Here is a 23,019-nt window from a genome sequence, read left to right on the forward strand (position 1 = left end):
GTTCAAAGAATGCCAAAGGGTTTTTTTTTTAATGTTTGTTTATTTTGTAGAGAGAGAAAGAGAGACGGGAGAGAGGGAGAGAGAGGGAATATCCCAAGCAGGCTCCGCGCTGTTGCTATAAACATTGGATGATGTATACCTCTGAATTAGTATTTTTTCATTCTTTTTTTAATTTTTTTTAACGTTTATTTATTTTTGAGACAGAGCATAAACGGGGGAGGGGCAGACAGAGAGGGAGACACAGAATCGGAAGCAGGCTCCAGGCTCTGAGCCATCAGCCCAGAGCCCCACGCGCAGCTCGAACTCAGGGACCGCGAGATCGTGACCTGAGCTGAAGTCGGACGTTTAACCGACTGAGCCACCCAGGCGCCCCAGTATTTTTTCATTCTTAAGGTAAATACATAGTAAGTGCAATTGCTGGATTGTAGAGTAGTTCTATTGTTAACTTTTTGAGGAAACTCGGTACTGTTTTCCAGAGTGGCTGCACCAATTTGCATTCCCACCAACAGTGTAAAAGTGTTCCCCTTTCTTGGCATCTTTGCCCACACATTTTGTTTGTGTTGTTAATGTTAGCTCTTCTGACAGGTGTGAGGTGGTACCTCATTATGATTTGGATTTGTATTTCCCTTGTGATGAGTGATGTTGAGTACCTGTTCATGTGTTTATTCACCATCTGCATGTCTTCTTTGGAAAAATGTCTATTCATGTCTTCTCATTTTTTTAATTGGATTATACATTTTTTGGATGTTGAGTTTTCTAAGTTCGTTTTATATTTGGATACTAACCCATCAGCAGGCATGTCATTTGCAAGTATCTCCTCCCATTCCATACACTGCCTTTTAGTTTTGATTGTTACCTCCACTGTGCAGCAGCTTTTTATTTTGAAGCCCCAATAGTTTATTTTTGCCTTTATATCCCCTGCCTTAGGAGACATGTCTAGTAAGAAATTGCTACAGCCAGTGTCAAAGAGGTTACTGCCTGTGTTCTCATCTAGGATTTTTAATGGTTTCAAGTCTCACATTTAGGTCTCTCATCCATTTTGAATTTATTTCTGTGTAGGGTATAAGAGAGTGGTCAACTTTTCGTTCTTCCGCATGTTGCTATCTAGTTTTCCCAACACTATTTGTGGGAGAGACTGTCTTTGGCCCATTGTATAATCTTTCCCGCTTTGTCAGAAATTCATTGGCTGAATAGTTGTGGTTCCTTTCTGGGTTTTTATTCTGTCCCATTGTTTTATGTGTTTATTTTTGTGCCAGTATCATACTGTTTTGATAAGTACAGCTTTGTAATAGAACTTGACGTCCAGAAACGTGATGCCTCTAGCCTTTCTTTTCTTCTGTAAGGTTGCTTTGGTTATTCAGGGTCATGTGTGGTTCCATACAAATTTTAGGATTACTTGTTTTAGCTCTGTGAAAAATGGTGGTCATATTTTGATAGGGATTGTATTAAATGTTTAGATGGCTTTGGGAAATAAAGACATTTTAACAATATTTGTCCTTTCAATCCATGAGCATGGCATTTTTTTCCATTTCTTTGTGTCATCTTCAATTTCTTTCATTAGTGTTTTATAATTTTCAGAGTACAGATCTTTGATCTTTTTGGTTACATTTATCCCTAGTTATCTTACAGGTTATGAATGGGATCAATTCCTTGTTTTCTCTTTTTGCTGCTGCATTATTGATACATAGAAATGCAAAAGATGCCTGTATGTTGATTTTGTATTCTGCGACTTTACTGAATTTGTGTATCAGTTCTGTCAGTTTTTTGGTGGAGTCTTTTGGGTTTTCTATATACTGTATCATGTTATCTGCAAATAGTGAAGGTTTGACTTCTTCCTAGCTGATTTGAATGCCTTTTATTTCTTTGTATTGTCTTACTGGTATGGCTAGGATTTCCAGTACTGTGTTAAATAACAGTGGTGAGACTGGAAATCCCTATCTTCTTTCTGACTGTAGAGGAAACGCTCTCAATTTTTCCCCACTGAGGTTGATATTAATTAACAGTGGCTTTTTCATAGATGTCCTTCATGATGTTGAGGTATGTTCCCCCTAAACCTACTTTATGAGGGCTTTTATAATGAATCGATGTTGCGCTTTGTCAAATGCTTTTTCTGCATCTACTGAGAGGATCATATGGGTGTCTTACCCTTTCTTTTACAACTGTGGTGTATCATGTTGATTGATTTATGAATATTGAACCATTGTTGGAGCCCAGAAATAAACCCCACTTGATCATGAATGATTCTTTTAATGTACTGTTGGATTTGATTTGCTAGGATTTTATTGAGATTTTTTGTATCCATGTTACTCAGGGATATTGGTCTGTAGTTTTGTGTGTGTGTGTGTGTGTGTGTTTTGTTTGTTTTTTTTGTTTGTTTGTTTTGTTTTTTTTTTTAGGGGAGGCTTAATATGGTTTTGGTTTCAGGGTAATTCTGGACTCAGAGAATGAATTTGGAAGTTTTCCTTCCATTTCTATTTTTTTGGAATAGTTTGAGAAGAATAGGTATTAACACATCTTTAAAAGGTAGGGGGCACCTGGGTGGCTCAGTCAGTTAAGTGTCCAACTTTGGTTCAGGTCATGATCTCACAGTTCGTGAGTTCAAGCCCCGCATCAGGCTCTGTGCTGACAACTTAGAGCCTGCTTTGAATTCTGTGTCTCCCTCTCTCTCTGCTCCTCCCCCCCTCATTCTCTCTATCCTTCAAAAATAAATAAAAACATTTTTAAAAAATTATAAATGTTAGGTAGAAACACCTGTGAAGCCATCTGGACCTGGACTTCGGTTTGTTGGGAGATATTTTTATTACTAATTCAATGTCTTTGCTGGTTATCAGTTTGTTCCAGATTTCTATTTCTTCCTGTTTCAGTTTTGATAGTTTATATGTTTCTAGGAATTTATCCATTTCTTCCAGGTTGTCCAATTTGTTAGCATATAGTTTTTCATAATATTCTCTTATAATTTTTGTATTTCTGTGGTGTTGGTTGTTATTTCTCCTTCCATCTGTGATTTTATTTATTTGGGTCCTTTTTATTTTCTTTTGGATAAGTATGGTTAGGGGTTTATCAATGTTAATAATTTTTTTCAAGAACCAGTTCCTGGTTTCATTAATCTATTCTATTGTTTTTTTAGTTCTTATATCATTTATTTCTGCTCTAATCTTTAATACTTCCTTCCTTCTGCTGGCTGTGGGCTTTATTTGTCCCCACCCTCAATGGGGAAAAACTGAGAGCTTTTACAGCCAGAAAGAAAACAGGGATTTCCACTCTCACCACTGTTATTTAATATAATACTGGAAATTGTGGCCATAATAATCAGACAAATGTCTAGGTGTAAGATTAGGTTGTTTCAGATTTTTTTTTTTTTTTTTTTTTGCTTCTTGAGGTATGCACCTGTATAGCTATGTTCCTTCCTTTTAGGACCACTCTGGTTGCATTGCAAAGGTTTTGGACAATTGTGTTTTTATTTGTTTCCATGTATTTTTTTCTTAATTTCTTTTTTTTCCTGGTGACCCATTCATTGTTTAGTAGTATGTGGTTTAACCTCCATGTATTTGTGGTCTTTCCAATTTTTTTTTCTTGTAATGGGCTTCAAGTTTTATAGAATTGTGGGTAGGAAATATGAATGATATGATCTCAATCTTTTTGTACTTGTTGAGACCTGATTTGTGTAATCTTTTCTGGAGAATATCCCAGGTGCACTTGAAAAGAATGTATATTCTGCTGCTTTAGGATGAAATGTTCTGAATATATCTGTTAAGTCCATCTGGTCCAGTGTGTCATTCAAAGCCATTGCTTTTTTATTGTATTTCTGCTTAGATTATCTGCCCACTGATGTGTAGATGGGGTGTTAAAGTCCTCTACTATTAATGTATCATCAATGAGTTCCTTTATGTTTGTTATTGCTTTATATATTTGGGTACTCCATATTGGTGGCATAATTAGAATTGTTACATCTTCTTGTTGGATTGTCCCCTTTATGGTGATACAATGCTCTTGTTCAGTATTTGGCTTAAAGTAGAGTTTGTCTTAGGGGTGCCTGCATGGCTCAGTCAGTTGAGTGTCCGACTTTGGCTCAGGTCATGATCTCATGGTTCATGGGTTCAAGCCCCATGTCGGGCTCTGTGCTGACATCTCAGAGCCTGGAGCCTGCTTCCTATTCTGTGCCCCTCCCCTGTTCACACTTGGTCTCTCTCTCAAAAATAAGTATTTAAAAAAACTTCAACTCTAGTTTGTCTGATATAAGTATTACTACTCCGGCTTGCTTTTGATGTCCATTTGCATGATAAATGTTTCTCCATCCCTTCACTTTCAATCTGCTGGTGTCTTTGGGTCTAAAATGAGACTCTTATAGGCAGCATATATAGATGGATCTTGTGTTTTGTCCATTTACATTCAGAATAATTATTGGTAGATGTATATTTAATGCTATTTTATTACTTATTTTGTCATTGTTTCGGGAGATTTTCTCTGTTCCTTTCTCTTTGTCACTTTTGGTCTTTCCTTTGCTCTCAATGAGTCCTTTTAATATTCTTGCAGGGCTGATTTAGTGGTCATGAATACTTTAGTTTTTGTTGGTCTGGGAAACTGGTTATCTCTCCTTCTATTCTGAATGATAGCCTTGTTGTGTAAGAGTATTCCTGGCTGTGGATCTTTCCCATTCAGCATGTTGAATACTTCTTGCCACTCTCTTCTTTCTTGCCAAGTTTCTGTTGAGAAATCTGCAGGTAACCTTATGAGTCTTCCCTTATAAGTTAATAACTTCTTTTGCTACTGCTTTTAAGATTTTTTTCCTTATCACTACATTGTGCCAATTTAATTGCAATGTCTTGCTGTAGGCCTGCTTTTATTGGTTTTGATGGGAGTTCTCTGTGCCTCCTGGATCTGGATGTCTGTTTCCTTCCCATGATTAGGGAACATTTTCAGCTATTATTTCCTCAAATTTTCTGCCCCTTTTCTCTCTCTTCTTTTTCTTCTAGGACTCCTGTAATATGAATGTTATTACTTTTGATGGAGTCACTGAGTTCCCTAAGTCTATTCTCATGTTCCATAATACTTCTTTTTTTCACCTTTATCATTTTCCATTATTTTGTCCTTTTTATCACTTATGCATTCCTCTTTCTTGCAGCCTTCTGTTGATTGCATCAAGCCTATTTTCAATATCAGTTATTGTTTTTTTTCATTTCTGATTCTTTAACTCTTATCTCTGCAGTAAGGTTTCCCTGAAGTCTTCCATTCTCTTCTCAAGCCCAGCCGCTATTCTTAGATTGTTGCTTTAAATTCTCCACCAGGCGTGTTATTTGTATCTGTTTCACTTAGATCTCTGGCTGTGACCTTATCTAGTTCTTTAATTTGGGATGAAGTCCTCCATCCCGGCATTTTGTCTAAGTCTCTATCTTCTTTTGTATGTTAGAAAAACCCATTATTGTCCCTGCTCCTGAGAGTAATGGCTTTGTGAAGAAGAGGTCATATAGTGTCCTGGGTCTGATGCTTCAGGGAATGCCTACGGTGTGGGCTGCATGTGCTTTACTGTTGTGTTTTGGCTTCTCTATCCTTCAGGCCAATCATCCCTAGAGGCTCTCCTTGCCTGAAATGGGTAGTGTTTGCTTTTTGCCCAGAATATGGCAAGTTATAACTAGATATGCTGTAGTCTGCTTGTTAAATGAGACCTGATTCTACTTCCACAAACCCAAAGCTTTGCAGGACTCTGGTCAGGACATGTGGTGTGTTTAGGGGTTTCTGCTGGTCTTTTGGGGAAGGATCTTGACATACTGGGACTGAGGCAAGCTTGACTGAGAAGGGCAGTCACACCACAATGCAGGAGTATGGGACTTGGAACAAACAGGGTAGACAGCAAGTGTCAGTGTTTTGCTGCTTAATACAGGTAGTTCTATGTTTATGCTGAGACGTGGGGGAGGGCAGTGGCAAGAGCTAGCTCCTTTGTTTCCAGAGAGGCATCCCATTAACACTACCTCTCAGCAACTCACTCCAAGAGGAGCAAATTATCTCCCCTCTGTGCATCCCAGGCATTTCTCAGGTCACTGTTTCAAAGCCTTCTGCCCCCTGGGTGGTTTGCCTGATTTCTCTCTACAAGTAGTGGAGCATGCCCAGGGCTCTATCCCAGGCAAGCCTGTTGGCCTTTATTTAAAACTGCAGTCTTTAAACCCTGCTGGTCACAAGAAAATCAACCCCTCTCATTTTTGCAGCCGCTGGCTTTGGGGAAGTGTTTTCCTTTCCTGCAGACTCCACTTTCTAGCTTTTCTCTGTGACAAGGGCTCCTTCCTGTCTGTAGCACTTGGAATCCATTTCTCCTCTAAGCCACATCTCCACACTTCCTACCTTCCTCTATGTGGCTTCTTCTCTCCCTTTGGATGTGCAGTTTGTTCTTTTAGTCCTCAAAATGGTTTCTGGTGGTATTTAGAAAGATTTGATAGCTATCTAGTTGTGCTGCAGGGACAAGACAAGGCTAGGGTCCTCCTACTATGCTGCCATCTTAGTATCCAGACATGATTTATTCTTAAAAACTGGAGGGGAGTATTTTCTCCAAGGAAAAATTTTTTATGAGTGTGCAAAGGGGTTTTCAAATGAGTCTTGTTACTTAATAGTAATGAGTGAAAGCAAAATAAGTAAAATAATTGAAGACTGTTATTTCCATCCTATGACCCAATCCATCCCATTTTGAGCTTTTTTACGTTTATCCTATTTTGAGCCTTTTGTTTTTAATTCATTGTCCGATGTTATTATTGTAACCAAGCGCCCCCCAAGCCAAAAATCCATGTAGCATTTGTCATTCCCCCAAAATGTAACTGCTAAGAGCCTATTTTTGACCAGAAGCTTTACTGATAAAATATACAAAATGTGTTAATCATCTGTTTATGTATTATGTATACATATGTATTCTGGCAATAAAGTAAGCTAGTGAAAAAGGTTTAAAAATCAGAAGAGAATATACATTTACAGTGCTGTACTGTATTTATTGAAACAAAAAAATCCGTGTATAAGTGGACCTGTGCAGTGTGGTTTAAGTATGTTGTTTGGATTTTGTTTTACAGTCTAATCTCCCATTTACATTTATTATTATAATGAAAATATTGGGTCTTATGTTTATTTGTTAAAGGATTTCTATCTGTTTTAAAATGCTGTACTGATGTTTTCATTTTCTGATTTCTGCCATATGTATTCATGTCTTTTGTCTTATATTTCTGTTTTAAACCATATGTAATCTATTTTAAATTCTAATCTTGTTTTTTACATTTAAAAATCATTTAATTTATATTTTGAGTGGGATGCATTGATCAGAACAAGAAGCTATTGCATACTAAACATGGATAAGCATGAGTTTACTGGAAGCAATTGAAGTTAAGTTGTAGAATGAAGAAGAATTGTGCCTATTAGCTAGACATTGAGGGGAAAGGAAGGGAGAACAGGAACAGAGAAAAGTAGAATCCATTGCATGACTTGCATTCTCTTAACATACTATGAAGGTATATTAATTATCTATTGCTATTGTAATAAGTTACCCGAAACTGAGTACCTTCATACCAAATTTTATAACTTCAGGTTCTGTAGGTCAGAAGTCCAGTGGGCTCAAGTCTCTGCTTAGAGTTTCACAAGACTGGTATCAAAGGGTTAGCAGTGTTGTATTCCTTTATGAAGGCTCTGGGAAAGAATCTTCTTGTTTATTTGGACTATTGGTAGAATTCAGTTCCCTACAGTCGTAGGACAGAGGTTCAGTTTAATTGCTGGCTATCAGCTGAGGGGTGTTCTCAGCTTCTAGATGCTACGTGCATTCCTTGGCTCATAGTCCCCTTCCTCCATCTTCAGAGTCAGGACTTGGGTCAGATCCTCACACTGCATCCCTCTGACTCCAGCTGGGAAAGGTTCTCCTCTTATTTTTTGTTTTGTTGGTTTTACTGCAATATTAAAATAACACACAAGCAATTTGAATCCAGTCTTGCTCTGATTTAGTCAACTTTTCACCAAAAAGTTGCCAAATTAATTTTTCTTAAATATCACTTAAATAGGTATGAAACAACCAGCTAGCTTGCTTGCTTCCTTCCCTTCCTCTCCCTTCCTTTTATAGGCTGGTGTGATTAGATTTGTCTGAAAGGGATAATCTTTCCATTTCAAGATCGATAAACTTCACATCGGGACAGTCTTTTTTTGCTATGTAACATGACCTACTTATAGGTTTCAGACATTAGGGAGTAGACATTTTTGAGAGGTATTTCTTCATCCTATAGCAGAAGGATAGGCAAGAACCTATTAGAAATCAGCTCAGGCAGCATTAGGAGTTCTGGGCAAAGCTTCATTGTATTGACCTGACAATAGTATCCTGCCTTATGAAAATGAATTATAATAAGAAAAACCATATGCAAGTTAAATGAACAGTAATTATAGGTGGAATTACACATGGCCTGGAGAATCTCACTTTGGGGAGGGTCTAGCAAGAGTTTGATAAGGAGTTTTGATGGAGATCAAGAACAGTAAGTGAAGGGAAAGAATGTGACACCTATGCAGGGAAATACAACAGAGACCTTCTGGGCATTGCAGACTTACTGCTATTCTTTGTGACCCAGGTTGGAGTAGATAATAAGTAATAAATCATGTAGTGGTCTCATCCAAGTTGCCTCATTTAGTGTGGCATTACTATTTGAAAAACAAAACAAAACAAAATTCTTATTAAGAAATGTTTCCTGAGAAAAAGCAGGTGATCAGCCTTCTGTGCTCTATGTAGGGGTGCAAAGCACTCTAATCACTCTATACCTTGAATTCTGTTCCCTTAACATTATCCTGGAGGGTTATGCCATTCCAGGAGAAGTGGCATGGAGACAACAGTATTTGTCAATGTTTGGAGTCAAGGTTGAAATATTATATTAAGAGTTACATAAAACCATTCCCTTCCCTCTAGAAGCCATGAGTTTGCAATGTATTTTATTTTTTTCATGTACCTAGCTTCTCAATATTTTCTGTTACATCTAAATTTTGCATCTAGATTATTCTTAGTACATTGTTTTTATCTATTCTTTTGAGTTTTATATTCAATTTTACTAAATAGATTTATAGCTATCAGTAATTCTACTGAGAGACCTTTTATAAAACTATTTTTCTATTCTTTAGTTCTTAATTGGATAGAGATGATATTGTATCAGTATGTGCTCAGTGTAAGAAAAGTAGAAACATTTCTTTTTCTGAAATATTTATTCTCCAAAAATCATTTTGTAGGGCAAACATTTAATCAGGCTCTACATAAGACTGCTTTTTCTTTTTCAGCCTATTTTGGATTCATCCTTTTCTCTCCACCTAAATTTTATTCTTCTACTTCAGACAGAAATATTCAGACTTAGATTTCTCTGTTAACCTTTCAACTTCTTTCCTCCCCAGTCTCTGCCCATCTCTATCAGTCCTCACGCTGGTGCTAATCCACTTTCCTAAAACATTTTGACCTTGCTGGTTTGTTCCTCATGACCTTACTAAAGCTGCGTGATATATGTTACTCCTTCTTGGATTGTCATTTCCATTTCTTTTCCCTGATCAAATCCTTAGGTTTCTTTCAACACTAAATGCAGATTATATCTTCTTGGCCTGATGACACCTGGCAACTTGTCTTTTCCTTGTCTCAATTCATGTAATATATATCATTCACTTCAAGGACATTAGCCTGAATTATATGTACTCTGTGCTCTTCTCTCATTGATTCTGTGAATCTTACTTCCTTTATCATATTTTAAGTTTGGTTAGGTCAGTGATTGTTTTTTCTTTAATGGCCTCCCCTGCACCTGGCCTGGTGCTATGCTCAGAGCCCAAGAGTGATTTGTTGTTCACTAAAATAAATAAGTTTATGCTAGATAACTCGGCTCAATAATTTAATGTAACTTTAAATTTAAATACAGAAGTTAAAAATGTGTTCATGGTTTTAAAATAAAGTTGTAAAACAAAGAAAATGAAAACTAAAAATCTTAGCCTCTTTTTTCCCAATGTAAACTCTTAATGGTAACTTACATATACTTACACCTACAAGTAGAGAAAATATATAGGAATCCTATATAGGAATTTATATAGGGAATCAAAATATGTAGGAAAATATATAGGAAACAGTGGATATACGGGTTTTTTTCTCACTTATTTTTTTCTTAGTTTGGTGATGTTTCCGTATTAGCATTTTTGGCTATATTTTATTACTTTTTAATGACTATGTAGCCTTTCATTGTGTAAATGTGCCAAGCACTATGGTGACAGTCAGTCTTGACAGTTTCTTGCTCTGGAACAAATGTAGCTACATTCATGTCAGATCTCTTAAGTAAACCTCCATCTCCAAAACCAGGAATTTATATTAACAGTGAGAAGAAGCGCATCAGAAAGAGTGAGAGAAACCTTTAATCTAACACCAAATTTTAACAGTAAGTGGATAAGATTTGATTAAAAGTTTGGTTAATCATGGGAAATACACTATGTTGAGCTCTATAGTAAAAAGGTATAAAGTTAACATTTGCACACTATTTTCCTTGGGATTATGACAGTCAGGGAGGGAGCCACATAGGAATCTGGAGGAAAAATGTTTCAGGCAAAAGCACAAGACAAGTACAAAGATTTGGGGATGGGAACATGGGGCTTAAGTAGAGTGAAGAAGAGAGCAAGTAGTATGAAATACTTTGCCTTGTTCCTGAATCAAATGAGAACATATTGTAGGGTTTTAAACGGACAAGTGAGTTAATCTTATATTTTAAGAGAGTCACCTGCTGTTTTAAGACTACGTTGGAAGAGGGCAAGGGAACAGAGTGACTTGTCAAGTGTAGAGGTGTAGAGTCCAGCTCTACAGTAATCTAAGTAAGATTAATTGTAGCAATGGACTGTGAAATCTAAGCTACTGGGTTGGGGGGAAATGAGGGCACCGTTGTGGGAATGAACAGTGAAAAACTGATAGGCTCAATGGATCATTAGATTCTGGTGGGGGCGAAGAGTGGTGGAGTATGGATATTAAAAGGACTGAGTGGGAAAACAGGAACAGCAAAGAAAAGAAAGCTGAGATAGCGTGGAGGTTAAGATGACTGAGAGGAAATTGAGGAACTCATAGGCCAGAGTAGTGCAAGGTTCATCTATAGCAATATTGATATTTCAACAAATTATGGCCAGAGTAAGGTTAGAGAATATGCTAGTGAGCCGGGAGCTAATACTTGGAAGGATGATGGGGGTGCTGTCTTCCTTATTGAAGAGTTGAACATTTGTTTCCTGAGAGCTTCTTCTATATCAGAGAATATTCAGGGAAAAAAATGCCATGATTAGCACAGTTTAGGGTCATGCTTATAGGAACTGAGTTCTAGAGCCAGACAGCTTGGGATCAGATGTCATCTTCTATTTACTAGCTGGGGGACCTGAAGCAAAATCTTATCTCAACTGTAAATTGGAGATGAAAGTACCTTCTGCCCAAGGTTGTTGTGAGTCTTACTTGAGATAATATATGTAAAGCACATAGACCAGCGCCTGGTGCAGACTAAGTGCTATGTAAGTGTTTGCCATTAATAATGTCACTTTTTTCCCTTGGGTATCACAGGGTATGTCAAGGAAATAGTCAACACATGCATTGTAAGTTGGTTAGAGGAGAAATTGGTAGAGAGCAATTTATCAGTGCCTTTACACAGCAATTCTATTTATCCTTTAGCTATACTTGCCCATCTAGAAAATGACATATACAAAGATATTCTTGCTATATCATTGATAATAGTAAAAAGTTAATAATAAAATTATAATAGTAAAAAGGAACAACATATCCATAGAATACATCTGATGCAGCTCTTTAAAAGAATTCATTAGCTTTGTAATGTTGATACAGAATTCACCAGGACACATTGTTAGGTTAGAAAAAAAAATCAAGTGCAGGACAGTATATATACTTAGCATTTGATATACACATATAAACATTTCTCTGTGTGTGTGTAAATGAATATAGGATTTTTGAAAAGTTACACAGGAAGCCTCTGCTTCTCAGGAGGAAAACTGGGTAGAAGATAGGGGTAAGAGCACCATTACTGTTTCAACTTATATTCCATGGCAGCTTTTATATTTTGTGTTGTGTTTATATTAAAAAAAAATATTTTTTAACTAAGTGTTGATTTTATAACGTTAAAAGGCAAATCCCTTCAGGAAATATTTCTTGTACAACCAAGCTCATGGCAGGCTGTACAAGAGTCTGAGGAACACTAACATTAGTCCTTCCCTTGTACTTGTTGGGGAGGCAGGGTGCATCTCATGAATCTTTCCAGAATAAACCAGAAATATGAAATTGAACGATCTAGGGGGTTAAGAAGGCTAAGGGGCTGACAACTGTTTCAACTGGGGACTTTTGAACTCAAAACCAGATCTGAATATACATGTAATGTATTCAGAATGACTCAGGAACATGATCAATATCTATATATTTGGTTCAAAAAAAAAAAAACTTCTCAGTTACCTGTCACAATACAGCAATATGAAAGCAATAGATCTCCTTATTCTTGTTCCAGCTGCTTTCTAGTAGCACTGCAACTAAGATGTTCTATTTATTTAAACCTAAATTTAGCATGAGGTGACTGGGCAGCTCAGGACACTGTAATAAAATGTTAGTGAGTGGTACTATGATCCATGGCTGCTGATGAGAATGTAGGACGTTAATGTTTCCAACAAGTCTTAAGGCCATGACACACATGGAAAAGAAAATAAGAGAGAAGTGGTAATTGAGATTCTGAGAAGGGACATTGAGAATTACCTACAAATAGAAACTGACCTTTTTTTCTTTTTCATATCCTTAATCCCCTTCTAACCAAATATCACAGCGATGTGTTGGAAAAGCAGGCATGGTTTCTGTGCTACAGGCTATAGCCGATGTGTGAACAGAGCAGTTTCTAATCCTGTACCAAATATAAAATTAACTTAAAAAATGGCTTTCTGTTTCAGTTTGTTTGCTCATAAGTTACAAAGCCTTGATAGATATTTGAGGAAAATGAAAGCAATAAGCTCAAAGTTGTTCAACTGAGAAAAATAGCGGCTTTGAGCAACAGACATTTCTGAGAAACCTCTACCCTCAACCCTCCACACTTAGTGCCACCTTCCCTCTGAAGTCATACGTTAGGAAGAATGTGCTGTGTTGAGCAATGCTGTACCACACATGGGCTGCCGACCAAGGGAAGGCTATTTCCATGCTAGATGGATTCCAAAGAAATACATTTTGTTGGAGCCTAATCCCGGCATCTGATCTTGCCCAGAGAAAGCCCTTGTGGTCTTGAAAGCCAGAAGATCCATCAGAATAATTCAGAGATTGAGAGTTTGGGTTCACTCTAGGGCATAACCAGGGACTAGGTTTGGCCCAATGGTCTCAGGCCACCCTAATGCCATTTTTAGTCAAAGCCCCAAACTGATCTGTTTTCTCAGGAGTCCTTATGAGAATCCCCACCAACACTTGCCCAGCTCTGAGACCAGCAATAAAGGTGTGCTGAGTATAGGACCCTGAGGCCTAGAGAGCCAGGTGTGGTAGTAGCTTAAGAGCTACTATACCCCGGCAAGGAATGTCAGGAATCCTATCTTCTTTCAGAGTCCTCGTGAGAGCATCAGACTTTAGATTCCCTTCATGGATGTCTCATCTACCTAATCAGTCTTTTACCCAAGTCTTAAGTTCTCATCAAAATTTCTGGGCAGTCCAGGGTCTATCTAGCCTAGTTAAAAGCATCCACTAGCAGCCCTTTTCTCCTGGGCTAGAAGGCCCAGGAGGGTTTTTTTGTTTTTTGTTTGGTTTGGTTTTGGTTTGTTTTTGCTCTGTTCAGACACCCTTCAAACAATGGGCATTTCAACACCAACCTAGGCACATTTAAAATTTTTACCTCTGTAGCTTGACTATTTAGGCAGCAGTCTGGTCTTGGATTTATTTGTTCCTCCCAGGCTTTCTTCAAGCTCATCACCACTAGATCCATCCTCCTAACTCAGAGCTCCCAGAAAACCTGATGGACAGGGAAGAACTATTTGGAATACTTGAATGGAAATGTACCTTGGCTGAGATGTGTCTGGGGGCTTAGCCATAAATAGGCCCCAAACACTCATCCATGCTATCTCGGACACACACAGGAACCAGACGGCCTCTATAAAAGAAAAGAGAAAACAGGAATATAAGTACAGGTCTACCTTGACAAATGCCACCCTAAGGGAAACACTCACCTCATCCTATGTCTACAATTCTAAGAGTAAATAGAAATACTATGCTTTTCTGTACTTGTAGGAAGGGTACTGCTTTATTCGTTTTTAAAAAATGACAGAGGAATCCTTGTTCTTCAGTTTTCTAATTCAGGTTGTAGAAGTTGACAGAGCATGACAAGTCTTCCTCTTACCCTAGTCCCACTCCACTGCTTCCAAAAGGTCATCGGAGAAGGAGCAAAGCCAAAAGATGCAGAAGAAGCACTGCATTTTTAAAAGACTGTCAGATTATGTGATTGATAGTACAGCTAACTCAGTATATTGAAACAGTAAATAAATAGGGCCCATGTGCCCTAAGTTAATATAGCTCCCAAGGGTGCCTTGGTTTCAAGGGCACAGTTTACGTCCTGCAGAATCTCACTCAATTAAATAATAAAAATAAAGTAGCAGAAAGCAGGCTCTCAATCAGTGAGTTCCTGCTGAGAACCCAAGCTCTGCTTTGTGCTGAGGGGTGCAGATGACAGCTTCCCTATCTTCAGGGGGCCCACAATCCAGTAGTGGAGGGAGAGACTCACACCCAAGAGCAGCACAGCAGAGGACTGAACAATGGGCAATTACGTGCTACGTGTTTGCTGAGACAAAGGAAGAATGGGTGAGAGAGAGGTTCGGGTGCAGGACCCTGGAGGGAAGGAGTGAGGACAGGTGGAGAGAGAGCAGCAGAATGACCTTGCTGGAGGTGGAACCGACAGGCTCTGTTCATGGACTGTGAAGAGGCTGGACCGATTAGAGCAGACCATCTGCACTGTGTTCATAATTTCATAAGTACCACTTTCAGAAAGAAGAATGTGTTGATCTAATGAATATATATAAATGCAAAAGAGATAGGATTCGTTTTGCTTTGCTCTTCCATCATATGTCTGTGACAGTTGCTTCAGAAATCATACGATACAAGCTTCAGGCTGAGGATGAAACTTTGAAAGAAAGGAACATTTTTAGTTATACCAATTACTTTAGGATCTCCTTGTCTATATTTAACATAAAGCTTTTCTGGTGTGAACCGTGATCATTTCAGTCTTTTCTTTGATTTCCAAATATTAGATTTTCAGCCTGAGATTCCAACCCCATACCTTTTCCTGTATAAAATTAGTGAAGAGTCCAGTTGACTAAAAGTAGAGTATCAGGCTTATATAGGATTTAGAAAAAGAAACAGAGGAAAAGGAAAACAGTTCTGTGCAATAAGCCTCATGTTATATTTAAAAGAGAACATAAATATGTTTAGTCTATAAAGCTCTGTCTGCCACTAATAAGGCACATGACCTCAGTAAGAAGGAAATGATAAGACTTAAATAGTTCTGATAAATGAAGGGCAAAAAACACTTTGTGGATATATTTTGATCACAAATACTATCTTAGCATTTACTTTTTTTTTAAGTATAGTTTTGTATTTTCCTGCAAAATGAGTAATATCCAAATTTACTCTTTTCTTTTATTAAAAAGGATTTTTCCCTTGCAGAAAAGGCTAATACCAATGAAAATGTTAGGCAAAAAATTGAAAATTAATGAATAAAGAATGTATATGACTTTGGAACAGTCCTTGGGGAGGTGAGGCCATCTGGCTGTATAATTCACAACCCACCTGAGACACATTCCTCAAGCTGTATGCTGCTCACTGATTTTGTACTTCTTGATAAAGATCACGTGAGAAATTACCAGCCTTCTGCTCAAAATGCAAGGTCCCCATACTTAATACTCACATGATGGAAAAGTAAACGTGCAATATCTCCCTGGTCCCTTGACCAGTTATTCTTTATCAGACTCTAGCTTGAGCTGCTTCTCAGTCAGCCTCTGTGAGCAAGTACACAAGTGAGTGTGTCCCGAGCTCATTGACAATGCATAACTTGCCAGGACCGCACACCCAAGTGCCATCAGAGAGATGAATGTGTGTTCTTCCCACCACTCCTGAAACAGAGCAGGTCTGCATCCAGACCAGTCTCCCAAAATTCAAAAGGAAAATCCTAAACAGCAAAATACTTTTGTCAGAAGTCTAACAAGTTCATGAAAGCAAACAAAGAGGAACCCCACCACACAGACCCACAAATTACATTAAGGAAGACAGCGGGACCCCCTTATCTTTACACAAATAGGCATCATAGGCCCTAAGGTACCTGGGAGAATGAAAGCTAAGGAGTTACCAGCTGCAGGCGTGGCTCAAACGCTCACTGCCCCCCTCGGGCAGATACTTAGCTGGGGTGAGTCTGAGTTCACATTTATAAAAAAAGGACAGTACTCCATCTCCAGGGTTTTTTGACAATTACCGATAATATATTTGAAGGAAATTGCATTCAAAAAGTTCTCAAAAATTATACTTAGTCTTAGTCACTAGTAATGGTTATATTATTTCCACTTTTATCATTGACCCAACGTAGAGAAACTAGAAGCTTAGAAGCCTAATTTGCCGATCAAAACCCACCATCCTACAGGACTGGAACCAAGAATATCCTATCTTGCCACAGTAACATCTCTTTTTTGCAGTTAGTACTAGACTCTTTGGCACAGAGCATATTTTCCTTTTTATGGAAGTGAATGCAATATTACAAAGATGCTTTTAATCAGAAACAGGCCACCTAAGCAAGCAACATCTCCTCAATAGGAAGTAAAATGTTACTGTTCCATCATTTTGCCACAAGGCGGGCAACATGCTGGGAAATGCTTTTGCCCACTTGTCGCTCCTTGTCTAATCAATTTTTATTCTTTTCATAGTTCCATGTAATGGGGTTGGAAATGGCTAAATAAAGTGAAAGATGTTTTGAATTGCATTACTAAGTGGTAGCTACATTATTTCATAAATGAATAGTGCTAACTACATTCATATAATTTATGTATCGAAGTGTCATTTGGGGGGAAAACATCAGTGTCAGATTTTGCATTTAAACGCCTGCATTAGCTGTCAGCTGTGCAAAATCCCATAAAGACAAACGGCTCCACGGTAGGCACACAGATGAGGGTATTCATGGCCCACATTTGCAAGTAGACGTGCTACTGTAATCAGGAAGAAGTTTTCTGTAGTCAACTCCTTTAGAGCTTATGTAAAAGTTCCTAACTTCCATTCAGACAACAGCCACATCTACACGATCCATACTGAATAGCAGAGTCTGAACCTTTAGAGCATCATTTTTCTCTTAATTCTGTCTCTGCATAAAATTAATTTTATTTTTGTCATTTACCTTTAGAACAACCAACAAAAATGAGATTTAATGAACTATATAAGTCAGTGGCATATAAGTCTGATATTTATATTGCAAATTTTAAATTGATACTTCTGTACTACTGCACCCTTCCAAATTAGTGGATACTTAGGAAGTATGATTATTCTGCTATGTGGTGGTATGTGTGCGTGTAGGTGTTTGTGCATGTACACCCATAGCCTATAGGATAGAAGAAAAGGAGGAAGAGAAGAGAAAGAAGCCTTATGCCATCAAACGTTAAAAGTGTGAATGAAAATTGTCAAAAAAGCTCAAGTTAATGAAACGTCATTAAAGCTGAATTTAATGAAACCTATCCCTAAGGGGTGCCTGGGTGACTCAGTTGGTTAAGCATCCAATTTCAGCTGAGGTCATGATCTCATGGTTTGTGGGTTCAAGCCCCGCATCAGGGTCCATGCTGACAGCTGAGAGCCTGGAGCCTACTTGAGATTCTGTGTCTCTCTGACTCTGCCTCTCCCACACTCATGCTTTGTCTCTCTCTCTCTCAAAAATAAATAAACATTAACAAAAATTAAATATATATTTTACTTCTCTAATTTTTTTAAGTTTATCTGAGAGAGAGAGGGAGACAGAGAATCCCAAGCAAGCTCCGTGATGGCAGCACAGAGCCAGACTGGTGGCCTGAATACCTGAAACCATGAGATCATGACCTAAGCCAAAACCGAGTCAGATGCTTAACCAACTGAACCACCCAGGTGCCCCTACATATTTTACTTCTTAATCATCTATTCAACCAGAGTTTATTGAGCTTCCATGTGCTGAGCAAACTGCTGATTGTGAACACATTAAGTCTGCATGATGTATGGTCTTTGCCTTCAAGGAACAAGTCAGGAGGCGGAGAAACATAAGGGCCACAGACAAAACAGAAATGCCCTCTGACATCATTAATGGGATAAATGTTTTAATAGAACGATATCCAAGGTTTCAATGGGGGACAAAGGAGGAGAGCCTTAATTTAGCGAGTAAGACAGGCTATGTCAGGAAAATGTGGCATTGGTACTGACATTTGGAGACTCTACGTGATTTCCAAGGGAGGGTGAGAAGAACAAGGGCATTACTTCTGAAAATTGCAAATGGATTATCTAGAATATCAAAACAGGATGAGAGGGGACTATGAAAATAGACTAGCAGGGAGCAGCACTACTCAGTCCAGGCCAACAGTTGCTATACTTCAGTAGTCCCAGGATTGTCTGATCTCTCGATTTATAAAGAAAAGCAAGGAACCCATATCTTTATATGCATTATACCCGTTTTTAAGTGGTAGCAGCTGATTATCAAATACTGAAAAAAAAAATTCAGACCTATCAGAAGACAAATGTAAAGCAGATCTGACCTACTGTTTTCTATTTGGTGTCCTCTGATCTCATCGAACACTGTGCACCCAGGAGAATGCTAGCAGACCCTTTGCTGACAGAATAACACTAAGCTTTAGTCCTGTGAAACACAATTTGAGGCAGATATTCAAATATTTGTGCAGTGGAATTTATTTTAGGTGTAAAGAAATGCCAGCAACTCAGTCCAGAATATTTGGGAGCGAAATCACAAGATTAACCAAATTAAGATTATATTTTTGCCAGACAGGTCTTGATTACATTATATCATTTTTAGAATTAGAAATTATATGGCTGTTTATAATGGTCCGTTAAATGTACTGTTTGATGCCAAAGAAATGAAATGCTATTTCATTAATTTTTATTGTCTGTCAAGTGGTTATTTTTCTTTCAGATGTTTTGCTTTGCTGGAGAAGGCTGAGCCATTCACATGTGCCTATGCAGTTATCCCTCTGACTGCCCACCTATGAATGAAAGTGGTTAGGGACAACTTGATTGGAGCTTCAAGTCCTCAGAAACCTGATCCTGATAACACTGGAGCTTGGTTGAGTTTTCCCAACAAATAATGTTGTAACGGAGCATTGTGCTTCTTAACCAAAATTCAAGTGTTTAAAATTCGTAGCAGCAGACATGCTTAGGTGTACAATTGTCACTGTTCCCCAAAGGTAATAGCAAAATTGATCAAAAGCATGGTGTAGACAAGGGCACCTGAGGTGCTCAGTTGGTTAAGTGTCCGACTTAGGCTCAATTTATGATCTCATGGCTCTTGAGTTCGAGCCCCACGTTGGGCTCTGTGCTGACAGAGCTTGCTTCAGACTCTCTCTCTCTCTCTCTCTCAAAAATAAATAAACATTAAAAAAAAAAACTAAGGAAAAGCATTGTGTATACACAAAAAGATAGGAAGACAGTATGTAAGTATGCAAAATGGTACCATAGTTGTCTCAGATAAAAATGTGTGAAAGTCTAAACGTGCTTTTTTTTTTTTTTTTTTAATTTTTTTTTCAACGTTTATTTTATTTTTGGGACAGAGAGAGACAGAGCATGAACGGGGGAGGGACAGAGAGAGAGGGAGACACAGAATCGGAAACAGCCTCCAGGCTCCGAGCCATCAGCCCAGAGCCCGACGCGGGGCTCGAACTCACGGACCGTGAGATCGTGACCTGGCTGAAGTCGGACGCTTAACCGACTGCGCCACCCAGGTGCCCCTAAACGTGCTTTAATTTGTTATGTTTAATGCTTCCTTTCACTTCCCCTGTATAGGGAGTGACTGTAAAACTTTAACATGAAAATATAACCTGTCTTCTTTTCTTTCAGAGGGGGAAAGGCCAAGATTAGGCAAAGAGTCCTAAGGGGTAACTTCAATTCATGTCTGTCAAAACACAACCTGAGAAAGACAAAGAAACATGAAGGGCAAATATTTGATAACATTATATTAGTCTGAACGTGAGCTACGGCAACTGTGAGTATATATACTGAAATCAACATTTCAGAGCACTGGAAAGTAGCATGCATGTCAAAGTTATGAAATTGCTTTGATGGTAAACAACAGCAACAGCAACAAAACGGGAAAGAATAAGTAACCAGAATTATGCCACAGTCAGCGAATCTGAAAAATTAGGAAGACTAGAAGTCGACAAAACCTTGGTCCCTTTGGGCAATATGGATAGTTTGTTATTAATACTCAGTGTTCCTTTGAGAAGGTGAATAGCTCATTAAGGCTACAGAGAGACTTGCTAAGAAATGCAAAGGATTGGGAATAAAACTTGATTTCTTTAGAAACTGAAAATGATGCTTCTGAAGCTCCCACCAGCTAAATAGGTCCTTAATGTGCCTAATGCCGAGATAAATAATGCTAAGTGTGTTACTACCTCCGTGTTTCCATTGCAATTAATATAATCCTCCAGGGATAAAACAAGATATCATGTAAAAACCCCTGGTACATTAAACTGAACATTAAATTGAGTCAGATCTTCTCAGCTGCCTAAACCATGCTTCAGCAAGTGCAACATTTGGGACATGAGGGTAACATCAAAGGCAGTTTTGATACTCCAGGGCATGGTACTCTAGCACCTGGAAGAATTAAGGGAACAATTTTAAACAATGGGAGAATCTGGCTCATTAAGAAAAATTCTTGCTAGAATAACAAACATAATGTGCACATTAGTCAGCAAGTGCTTTACTCTCTCTTGGGCATGCATGCCACACGTATCATTTCTTCCCCCATTTGTAACATCCCCTTATATAGCATCACTTGCCCATGTAATTAATAGGTTCTTCACTCTGTCTTCCAACTCACTAATGGTTTTTTACGAATTTTAAATTAACAGGATTAGACAGAGCATCACACCTAGTTACACACCATATGGTAGTTCCTCCCAAGTGCCATTTACTATTATTTTCACAGCCATGTTCCTACACGAATCTCAAAGGTCAGATAATCTGTTTCTCTCATTTTAACAGATGAAGAAGTTAAGGCCAAGCGAGGTTTAGTGATCTTTAAAAGATGACATTGCTCCAAATATTGACTACCAAATCTTAGACTAGACATTAACCGTTTCCTCTGCAGATATTCCACCTGCAGTCTGGAGAGAGTTATGCCACATGCAAGAAAAATCAGAGGAAAAATATTTTTCAAAAATCCTCCTAATGAGTCAAAAGAAATGGCGTCCATGAGCTTGAAAGGTAAAGGACTTGCATGTTACATTATAATTTGCATACTCGATGCTTTTAGGGCCTGGCAAGTTGTACCATCAGTGAAATGGATTTTAAGATGATAAGAAATTTGTGAACTGTACTAACTGTAAAGACTGGGCTCCTTTCAAAATTACTTTAATTCCAAAAGAAAGTATAAATATAGAACTATACATCTTGGTGAGTTCCAAATCAATTTTACAGAGTCCACCAATTTGTGATATTATTTTTTAAGTTTGTTTGTTTATGTCTTTAAGAGAGAGAGAATCCCAAGCAGGATCTGCGCTGTTAGCACAGAATGCAATGTGGGGCTTGATCCCACAAAATGTGAGATCATGACCTGAGGGGAAATAGTCAGATGCTTAACCAACTGAGCTGACCAGGCACCCCCAATTTGTGATATTTTAAATCCATCCCACAGGATGGACTGAATTATCATTTATCACTGCATAAATGAGATACTTTTATTCAGAGAAAAAAACAGGAGTTAGATATTCATCCCATACCATACACAGAAAAATTCCAAATTTTTTAAGATAAAATCATTTAAATAAATAAAGTGCAGGAAGTTTATACTTGGATGACTTCCTCTGATCAACACACATAGGAATAAAATACAGAAAGGAAAAACCAAAATGGCATAATAGGATAAAAGGTGAACTAAAACTTATCTTGAATCAGAAGCGGAAAGAAAGCAGGATGCTGAGTAGGTCCCAAACCCATTGGTCATCTGAGCTCTGGGTCTGGGAGCAGGCAGTAGGGACCAAGAGCTAAGCTCTATGAGCCCCTGTGAGTCGAGAGCCAAAAGTAGTTCAGGTGAGTCAGGGGCCACTGTTTAAAGTTACAGACAGGAAGGGAGTTCCCCTCTCACAAAACATAATTTTAAAAAGCACTGTGCTGTCAGCACAGAGCCCAATGTGGGGCTAGAACTCACCAGCTGTGAGATCATGACCTGAGCCAAAGTCAGACACTTCAGTGACTGAGCCACCCAGCCACCTCTTAAATGTTACTGTTTCTATGGAGCTGCCCACGTACAAAGGCAATGAATACATTCAGAATAGTAAATCAAGAGACCTGTATGATTAGTATCCACACTTTCCATGTCTTTGGTATCACTGCAGAAACACTGCAGTGTATCACTGTAGAAACAGCCTTAAAACTATAAGCCAGAGATAGAAACTTGAGAACAGAGAAGGTCTCAAAATATCTAAATTAATTAACACCATACAGACTTCGGTTTTTACCCACAATGCAAGCAAATTAGATACGAAAGAGTAAACATGTATGAAAACACATACACACATACACTAAAACCTTAAAACGTGCTCCTTAGGTACTCACTCACAGGATACCAAGGAAGCTGTAATGGAAATGACGACACACTTAGAAACAAATGACAACTGAAAATACTATAGAGCAGAATCTAGAATTCTATAGAATACTATAGAGCAAAAGTAAAAACAAAATAAATCTGAGGAAAGTCGAAGCAAGAAAATAATAGGAGCAGGTATAAGTAGAAAACAAAGAAGTGAAAAACATCACCAATGAAATCAAACCTGATTTAAGGGGGAAAAACTGAAAGA

The 23,019-nt window shown here is 38.2% G+C and overlaps 1 protein-coding gene and 1 long non-coding RNA gene across 3 annotated transcripts in view; one reads left to right on the forward strand and one right to left on the reverse strand.

The window, feature by feature from the left end:
* The first annotated feature begins 300 nt into the window (after window positions 1-300).
* Window positions 301-21,434, forward strand: LOC132681207 (uncharacterized). The gene is made up of 3 exons (XR_009610945.1): window positions 301-393; window positions 20,060-20,204; window positions 21,312-21,434. It is a non-coding gene; the product is annotated as an uncharacterized LOC132681207 (long non-coding RNA).
* The window catches only part of LOC144615657 (uncharacterized), a 90,327-nt gene continuing 74,842 nt past the window's right edge, over window positions 7,535-23,019 (reverse strand). Inside the window, exons 3-5 of one of the 2 annotated variants that reach the window (XM_078442591.2) lie at window positions 14,009-14,099; window positions 12,755-12,878; window positions 7,535-7,907 (exon numbers count right to left, since the gene is read on the reverse strand). In XM_078442591.2, the coding sequence (XP_078298717.1) occupies window positions 12,776-12,878; window positions 14,009-14,099 (194 nt within the window). In that variant the 3' untranslated portion in view covers window positions 7,535-7,907; window positions 12,755-12,775. The remainder of the gene's footprint in view (window positions 7,908-12,754; window positions 12,879-14,008; window positions 14,100-23,019) is intronic. The other variant, XR_014137719.1, reaches the window with a different exon arrangement.

This window comes from Panthera onca, chromosome A1 (genome assembly GCF_046562875.1).
Source record: "Panthera onca isolate mPanOnc1 chromosome A1, mPanOnc1 haplotype 2, whole genome shotgun sequence".
Taxonomy (NCBI): Eukaryota; Metazoa; Chordata; class Mammalia; order Carnivora; family Felidae; genus Panthera; species Panthera onca.